The sequence below is a fragment of the Penaeus monodon genome, chromosome 36 (genome assembly GCF_015228065.2).
Source record: "Penaeus monodon isolate SGIC_2016 chromosome 36, NSTDA_Pmon_1, whole genome shotgun sequence".
Classification (NCBI taxonomy): domain Eukaryota; kingdom Metazoa; phylum Arthropoda; class Malacostraca; order Decapoda; family Penaeidae; genus Penaeus; species Penaeus monodon.
This window is the reverse complement of record NC_051421.1, coordinates 25,769,190-25,779,134: the sequence shown is the minus strand read 5'-3', so window position 1 is coordinate 25,779,134 and position 9,945 is coordinate 25,769,190. Positions and strand designations below refer to the sequence as shown.

Sequence of the window (9,945 nt, the reverse complement as noted above, 5' to 3'; positions counted from 1 at the left end):
GTTTTGTAGAATAGTACAGATATAGAAAAGACCAAGAAGTTTCAGAGGAAAAGTATAGCAGCAAGCATAAAGGAATAGAAGAGTAGTAAAAGGAGAGACTACGTAAAAGGGACTAAAAGATGATGTATCTCTTTAATCAACCTTCTCCCCTCTTGAAGTCGCTTGCATTTTTTGGGTGATTCTCAGGCAGTCGTGTGATTCGTAGATAACCGTAGGATTTTCATGAGCGCCCATCACAGCTACGCAGAAAAGAGCTCTGTTCGCTTCAGTGTACAGCATTTTGGGTATAAGATCCCCCTGTCGATGAAGTCTAACATGCATAGCTAGACATGTACCTCGACAGTTCATATTTTCTAACCCCGAGAAGATTTGTTTGCTAAAAAGCTTGTGAATATTTTTCATGTCACCATTCATTAGTGCGTACATTCTGTCGCATATCATTAATTGTTGAATTCATTGTGGTAGTTGAAATAATTTTATATAGCTAGCATTGCTAATTTACCTCAGTTTTGTTATAGTGAACATTAATATTCGTGTTTGTGATTCATTCTCTGTGTGAGGTACCTCCCACTTTTGCTCACACGCACACACACACACTTACTCCCTCGCTCACTCATCCACGCAGAACAAAAGACACTGAAACCTTTTCATTAATAGGGTTTTTTTGCTATCGTAGTTGCCGGCATAAGATCTATGATGTATCTCTTTAGCCCGTGACTTTGTCAGTCGAGACGAGTGCTCCTACATTTATTTATTTCTGTGTGACAACAATTGTTTAAGTAGCTCCTTGCGGATTGCCCTTGTCGTTTCCCTTATCATTTCATGTCTCCCTCTCCTATTTTCTTCTTATCTTGGTGAAAAAAAAACCAAAACGAAAAAAAAGACAAAAAAAAAAATTAAAAACCAAAATTATAAAACCCCAAATTTATATAATAAACCCGGGTAGTGGTACTCAACACCCATTCTTCTCTGTTGCCTTTCTTTTTCTCTTACATCTGGCCCTTGTGTGTATGATCTGGTTCCCAACTAAATTTTTAGCAGTCGGACCGACGATAAAACCCACACGGCACCGAAGGAGGATCCTGCTGTAGAAACAGTCACCTTAGGATGCTGTGGAAAAGACGTCACTGAAAGATCGTCATGGGCCTGCGGACCAGGATGTACATCAGAGCAGGTTAAGCCGTCCCTGATATTAGTAGATGGGCGCTGCCTGCCGAGACGCCCGCAGATCCAGCGAAGGACCAGGAACTCGGCAGCGCAGGTACCAGTCGCCCCAGGATGCTGTGGATGGGCGACACATGGCAGACGCCCACAGGTCTGTGAGAACGTGTGGACGAGGACGCCGCCGAGTTAGGCCTGGATGAGGACTACGAGGAAGTCTAGACGAATCTGAAGTCAAGGAGGACCTGTGCGAGACTTTCGAGGACGTGTGAACGTCGAAGACGGACAGATTACACCAAGGACCAGGAAGATGAGGACGACAGGGACGAGCAGCTACGAAGATGCACCAGGACAGCGCACGAGAACGAGATGACCAGCCAAGTTCGGTCCCCCTTGAGGCAAATCTAAGACGCCTCAAGGGCGAGGCGTGACTAGGTGGCTGAGCAATGTACAATGTAGCAGACGAGACCGGAGACCTCACCTTGCTCCTCCCATGCTTCCTCCAGCTGCTTCTATCACTTCTGGCAGCTAGAACGGTCACTACTTATACCGAGGATGACCTAGGCCTAGGGGAGTTCGTTGCCAGCCCCCAACGTGGTAAGGTCGGCCTCACCTCGCCTCAGGCTTAGGTTAGGTACCTAACCAGCCTCCGGGCTAGTACAGTGGTAACGTGTCGGCCTCTCATCCGAGGGTTCGGCGGTTCGCGCCCCACCCAGGCGCGAGAAGTTGCAGTTGTCACCTGGAGGTTACACACATACGCGTACACATATATACATACCCACCCACCCACACACACACACACACACACACACACACAATATATATATATATATATATATATAATATATATTTTATATTATATATAGGAGAGATTTGTAGAGAGAGAGAGAGAGAGAGAGAGAGAGAGAGGGGAATATGCAGTTATGTAGGTGTGTATGCGTTTATATGTTATATATATATTGATATAATATATATATATAAATATGTATTATATATATGTATAATATATGTATATATTATATATATATTATTATTTTATATATACATATATATATATATATATATATATATATATAATATATAATATATATATATATATATATATGTGTGTGTGTGTGTGTGTGTGTGGTGTGTATATTCATACACATACACACATACATACGTACCTACATATATATATAATATATATATATATATATATATATATATATATACATACGCATACATATATATATGCATACCCACAAACACACACACACACACACACACACACACACACACACACACACACACACACACACACACACACACACACACACACACACACACACACACGCCGACGGGAGCGTATGGCTGCATCCACCCTTCACTTCCAGCCATGAGGGTCCCTCATGGAGAGTCCATAGGCAGGCTATCGGCCCATCTCTTACTTCTCGCAGCAGGACTGGTCGAGTTACCCAAGCCAAGACCTCCTAGATCATCCTTCAGGTTTCCTCCACCCAGAGCTGTCTCGCATAGAGACAACCTGATGGGCAGGGTCATCCACAGAGAAACGAGCTAGGTGCCCATATAGCCTGAGTTGTCGGTCCCGGATTATGCAAGTAACAAGTCCCATGCTAGTCACAGGGTGTAACAGTCAGCTGGACACATGGTCCTGTCAACTGTACCCTGTGATTCGGCAAAGGGATAAAAAGCAGCACGACGAGACTCCAAGGCACTCAATGGCGTCCAGGTATCGCTTATATACAGCAAAATTGGTAGTATCAAAACTATGAAGAAATGTAGCTTGGGCCATCAGCATAGGTACCGATATCTCCAAATGCTCTTGATAATCGAGTTCATGGCTCCTGCTGCCAAACCAGTCTATCTACTGACTTCTTGGTCTGACAGCCCAGAGGCATGGACTATGCTATCAAGGTATGCAAAGCTCTCAGTGATTTCAACATTCTCACTGCAAGCATGAATCGACTGAATGGGTTCCTCTAACATGCCCCATGGTCCTGAATCTTGGTCTTGGTCCCAGGGCTTCACCTCATTGCAAATTGCATCAAGAGCCACTGCCAGTGATTCCAGAGGCTCAGATAGGATAGCAACATCGTCGTCAAAGTCAAGGTCTTGATATTGTCTAGTATTACTCCACACTGACTAATAGCTCTGCCCACTATCCATGCCTCACCCCTGAATTAACAGGGAAGTTCCACAGGCCCCCATCACACTTTACAGCACTTTCAGTACTGGTATATAGATTTGCTAATGGGCCAATAATCCCCTTAGTCTTTGGATATCCCATAGCAATTCTCAATGCACTGACTCAAATGCCTTCTTGAGGTCGATGTAAGCTGCAAGCAAACCATGACCAAACTCAGGACGGAGTTCCACAGTAACTCGAAGTGCTAGGATACAGTCTATTGCAGACTTGGCAGGAGTGAATCCAGACTGCTGTGGTCTCTGGCGCCATAGTAGGTGGTCACAGATCTGTTTCAGAAGAATGTAGGTGAAAACCTTGCCTGGTATACTGAGCAGTGTGATGCTACAGTAGTTGCTACAGTCCCAACGATCCCCTTTCTCCTTCCAGAGAGGGATGACCATGCCCCTAAACAGGTAAGGGGGAATGGAACCAGACTGCCAGATGGCAGCCAAGACTGCATGCAAACCATGTGCCATAGGTTCACCCCAAGTCTTTAGCAGTTTAGCAGGGATATCACACATGCCTGCAGTTTCCCCACCCTTCAGCATAGAAATCGCCATCTTAACCTCAGTTAGGGTTAGAGGTTCCTCGCTGATGGATGGGTCTGGCAAAGGTATTGTGATACCACTTGCATCCAAACTAATTGTTGGAGGGTCTACTTGGTACGTCTGTTCAAAATACTCAGCCCAACATTCACAGACCCATGATCTGAGATAATCTGTCTATCCACTAAGTGGACTGCAGTCATCTGCGAGGAGTTCAGTTTTCTCAGGGCTTAGTGTGCAGGGCGAAGGTTATTTACCAAGAAATAGTCTTCAACCTTCTCAGCAAGGTTCCTGATGAACTGTTCCTTGTTCTGTGCCCAAACCCTATGCACCAAGGAATGGTGCAAGTCCTGATTGCCATTCAGCCGAGCCATGTAACATTCTTCATTGGCCTCCACTGTCTCCAGTAAGATGAAATTCTGCTTTGCCCTTGGGTGTTTGCCAATGGACTGTGCTGCTTCAAGTGTTCACACTCCCGCAGAGCAACTGGATCTGTCAGGTTTTCAAGTTGTGACTGCCATAGCAAACCTTTGGGCACACTCCTTCCCCCTTAGTCTGTTCAAGTGAAATACCCTAGAGTAGCCACTGGAGGGACGAAGAATTTTGAAATGGACACATAGGGTAGCCACTGCCAAAGCTATGGTCAGTGCCACAGAACTTGGCACTCCAGTAAACCCTGCAATTCTGAAGGATCCTCCAGTGATGATGAGAATGTGGTTGATCTCCTTGGCTACAGTACCAGTATCATTATGCTATCTCCAGCAATACAAGTTGGAGTGCTGATACCAGGAACCAGAAATCGTCAATCTCTGGGACCTAGCAAAGTCCCAGAGAAGGAGACTGTTCTCACTGCTAGGATCAGCTCCCGAGCCATGGGAACTGACAGACATATCATAACCAGCTCTATCACAGCCAGATACCACAATGAAGTCACAAAGGACAATGCGAATGTCTCACCGGGTACAATTGCCACAGATGTGAATTTGGCATAGTATGCTTCACATCGAGAATATAGGTGAAAACCTTGCCTGGTATACTGAGCAGTGTGATGCTACAGTAGTTGCTACAGTCCCAACGATCCCCTTTCTCCTTCCAGAGAGGGATGACCATGCCCCTAAACAGGTAAGGGGGAATGGAACCAGACTGCCAGATGGCAGCCAAGACTGCATGCAAACCATGTGCCATAGGTTCACCCCAAGTCTTTAGCAGTTTAGCAGGGATATCACACATGCCTGCAGTTTCCCCACCCTTCAGCATAGAAATCGCCATCTTAACCTCAGTTAGGGTTGGAGGTTCCTCGCTGATAGATGGGTCTGGCAAAGGTATTGTGATACCACTTGCATCCAAACTAATTGTTGGAGGGTCTACTTGGTATGTCTGTTCAAAATACTCAGCCCAACATTCACAGACCCATGATCTGAGATAATCTGTCTATCCACTAAGTGGACTGCAGTCATCTGCGAGGAGTTCAGTTTTCTCAGGGCTTAGTGTGCAGGGCGAAGGTTATTTACCAATAGTCTTCAACCTTCTCAGCAAGGTTCCTGATGAACTGTTCCTTGTTCTGTGCCCGAACCCTATGCACCAAGGAATGGTGCAGGTCCTGATTGCCATTCAGCCGAGCCATGCAACATTCTTCATTGGCCTCCACTGTCTCCAGTAAGATGAAATTCTGCTTTGCCCTTGGGTGTTTGCCAATGCACTGTGCTGCTTCAAGGGGCTTCAGTACCATTATGCTATGTCCAGCAATACAAGTTGGAGTGCTGATACTAGGAACCAGAAATCCTCAATCTCTGGGACCTAGCAAAGTCCCAGAGAAGGAGGCTGTTCTCACTGCTAGGATCAGCTCCCGAGCAATGGGAACTGACAGACATCTCATAACCAGCTCTATCACAGCCAGATACCACAATGAAGTCACAAAGGACAATGCGAATGTCTCACTGGGTACAATTGCTACAGATGTGAGTTTGGCATAGTATGCTTCACATCGAGTTTGCAAACATGGGTAGGAGTGTACACAGCAATAAGGGACACTAAGCCAAAAGCATGCTTCAGTCTCAATGCCATATGCTCATCAACTAGTATTACTTCTGCAACTGAGGGTTGAAGTCGGCTGGACCAATAGTTGGTGTACCCACCACTACTGACTGTCCCACTGCCAGGTCTCCTTACCTCTGAGAGGGCAGCTACTTCAACTCACAACCACTTCAGTTTCCTCGATAACAGGGGTAACTGCTCATCCTGCCACAAGGAATGGGTGCTCCAAGCACCCACCAGGATAGCTCACCTGAAGTTAAGCCTCACTCTGGGTGGATGCCACCTCCACAACCCCCTCCAACACTGCTCAAAATAAAGGGGGGGTGTGGGGTTCATACTTGGTTGGTTCCTACCAGGGCACAGGTGAGATGAGTAACTCTCACTCCCATCCCATGCCTCAACATTTGCTGTCCTGACAGGACCCACAGCCCACCTCACTTGCTTGGTGGGAGGGACAGAACCCCTCCCTCCAGCATATCCATATTTGTTTGTGACACTGCCTGTGAGTTTCCTGGGGAGAGGAGGATTATCAAGGCCCACCTTCTGCGAGCTGTCCATTAACCCCAGGGGCACTGAGGGGTAGGAGTTGTTATGGAGCCAGGGTGTGTCCATATGCCGGTGGGCCATGACTCCATACCTGTGGGGCCTCCTGCTGCTCCGAGATCCCCTGCAATCTAGCCTGGGACCGCAAGATGCCCATGGATGGCCATGAGGAAGTCACAATGATGGAGAGGCTGTGAACTGGCAGGTGAGGCTTATGCAGAGCTGCTCCCTTTTCCGCTATTGGCTAGCCAGCAGTGGTAGTTGCAAGCGAGAAGGCATGCAGGCACTTAACACTATCTAGGCTACCGCACCATCACTTCACATTACCATGAGCATGAAGCACACACCCATATATATATATATATATATATATATATGTATATATATGTATATATATATATATATATTATATATGTATATATATATACATATATATGTATATCTGTGTGTGTATGTATATATGTATGTTTGTGTATATACACACACACACACACACACACACACACACACACATATATATATATATATGTATATGTGTATATATATATATATTTGTATGAAAGTATAATATATATATATATATATATAATATTATATATATACTTATATGTATATGTGTATATATATATATATATATATATATATATATATATATATATATATATAGTATATATATATATATATATATATTATATATAGTATATATATATATATATTATATATGTGTGTGTGTGTGTGTGTGTGTGTGTATGTGTGTGTGTGTGATGTGCATATATGTATGTATCTCTGTATGTATGTAAGTTTGTGTGAATGTGTATATATATATATATATATATATATATATATATATATATATATATATATATATATATATATATATATATATGAGTGTGTGTGTGTGTTCGTATGTATATTGCCCTCAGGGATAGGATGCAGTAGACTTTTGTCATAGCATTTTATAAAGTCTAATGATTTTTATAAAACCATAAGTTCTGAATGTGTTAATCGAATAATTTCAAATGAAATTGGTGTTACACGTTATTATGTTCGTCCTCGCCCATTATAACTTTCTCTGCTGTTGTCATTAAATGGATAGTGAACAGGGTTACACAAAGTAATTGCTGGCGATGGAACAAGTAAGTGCAGAAATGCACTCCAAATATGAAGGTAGTTTGTTACTTTGTTTATTTGCATATGGTTTGTAAAAAAAATATGAAGGATAATGTAAGTAGATAGATACTAAGAATTCTTGATAAATAATTTTATTGTTATTTCTATGCTATGTTTTTTTTTTTTTTTTTTTTTTTTTTTTTTTTTTAATAAATATTTCACTAAGGCATCATTATAACAACTAAAATCAGGGAAATCCACCGTTGGTTCTATTTCATGAAGATACAGTCCTGAGCGGCGAAACTGAATACAGCGAGGTCAGTACAGCGCATGAGGTGAGCAGTACCGTGAGAGCAAAAGTAGTAAGCGTTGGGGTTGCCCTCCATTGCGAATTTGCCCTCCAGCTGCTTACATTCTTCAGCTGCAAGGGAAAACGCCATTGTATAACCGCATATATAACTTTCATAATAACTGGATGCAACCAGATAGATGAACAGAGATATAGATGCAGAGATATAGATGAAAGAGAAAGGGATTTTCTTACATTGTTCGTTGATACAACGAAGCAGATATACCTTCAAGAAGACATACCCGGTGGATGTAGTGCTTTTCCATACCTGTCACGTACTGTTGAGGAGCGCCGTCGTTTGTGAGGCTTCTCTTGCGACGAGTTTCAGAACACTCTACTTTCTGAGGAAGGTCACAGCTATGGATTTTGTCATTGAAGAGAAGGCCTCCAGTGCACTCGTACTTGATGGGTGTTCCTTTTCTGTTACCCTTTTAAAAAAACATTGAATTTAATGGGAAGCAAACGTTTCTATGTCAGTGAGTATCTATGTAATTGATTTTTAAAATACCTGTTAAGAAAGTCCGTCTAAATCTTAAAGACAGTTGTGTTCAATAAGTGGAGAAACATTTTGAGCAAACTCACATTTGTAATACTCTGAACAGACTTCAGCTGGATAAAGACACTCCCCAGTTGGGTCACATGTTGGTGGTACTACTGGCTGGCACTGAGGGAACAGCGTTTGAAGGACGCATTGCTTTAATTCAGGATGGAACACTAGACCATCTGAACAGGCATGGAACTGTGCATCGGCTCCAGGCTGAAACATCAAGGAAAATTTAATATCTTATTTAGATCGTATTATGGCATATTTACATAATCAGTTTTTAAAATCGTGGTACCAATACTTACTGCACAATAATAATATGATGTACAGTCATCTGGATGAGGCTTCAGACAACACTCGCAGTCACAGATTTGTTCATTTGGATTAGGAAGTGTTGGTGGAGCTGCGGATTAGACAAGGTGCAGGATGCTTCCTCATCATCAGTGAACCCTTTATCCTGAGGCCAGTCGCAGTTTTTGCTTACGGATTGTAATGAAGACCAGTTGGGCATTGCTTAAATAAGCCATGAGTTTGGCACAAGAAAAAATACTGCGACATTTGCGTGGATGAGGATAAAGTCCCTTTTCTGGACAGATGAAGTTACATTCAGTTGCGGCTGTTGTCGGTGCGGGTTTTGTGGGCGACTGTTTGTCGGTGCGGTGTGTCGGTGCGGGTGTTTTCGGTGCGGGTGTTGTCGGTGGGGTGTTTGTTCGGTGGGTGTTGTGTCGGGGGTTGGGTGCGGTGTTGTTGGTTGCGAATGTTGTCGGTGCGATGTGTCGGTGCGACGTTGTGGTGCGGGTGTTGTCGGCGACTGTTCGGTGCGGGTTGTCGGTGGGCGTTGTCGGGGCGGTGTTTTCGGTGCGTTGTCGGTGCGGTTGTGTGTGCGGCTTTTTCGGTTTCGACTGTTGTGTGCGGCTGTTTCGGTGCGGTGTTGTCGTTTGGGTCTTTGTGGTGCGCTGTTGGTCGGTGCGATGGGTTTTTGGTGCGACTGTTGTCGGTGCGACTGTTGTCGGTGCGACTGTTGTCGGTGCGATGTTTCGGGGCGGCTGGGTTTTCGGTGCGACTGTGTGGGGCGACTGTTTTGGTGCGGGCTGGGTTTTCGGTGCGACTGTTGTCGGTGCGGCGTTGCGGCAGCTGTTGTCGGTGCGTGTTCGGGGCGACTGTTGTCGGTGCACTGTTGTCGGTGCGGCTGTTGTCGGTGCAGCTGTTGTCGGTGCGGCTGTTGTCGGTGCGACTGTTGTCGGTACAGCTGTTGTCGGTGGTACTGTTGGGTTGGGGGTACTTTTTGTTTCTGGACATTTTTGCGGTAATGTTGTTGCGGTATGTTTTCTGGTAAGTTGTGCTGGTAATGTTTGGTGGATGTTGTTGCTGGTATGTTGTCGGGGTACTGTTGTCGGTGGTAAAGTTGTCGTGGTATGTGTGGTGGTTTCTTTGTTGCTGGAATGTTTTCGGGTACTGTTTTCGGTGTATG

The 9,945-nt window shown here is 44.4% G+C and overlaps 1 protein-coding gene across 1 annotated transcript; it reads right to left on the bottom strand.

The window, feature by feature from the left end:
• Nucleotides 1-7,755: 7,755 nt before the first annotated feature.
• On the bottom strand, nt 7,756-8,497 carry LOC119595600. Its single transcript, XM_037944710.1, has 3 exons — nt 8,471-8,497; nt 8,199-8,358; nt 7,756-8,002 (listed from the first exon to the last, which is right to left on the bottom strand). Exons 1-3 carry the CDS (start codon nt 8,495-8,497, stop codon nt 7,851-7,853), a joined length of 339 nt encoding a protein of 112 aa, XP_037800638.1. The 3' UTR covers nt 7,756-7,850.
• Nucleotides 8,498-9,945: the final 1,448 nt, after the last annotated feature.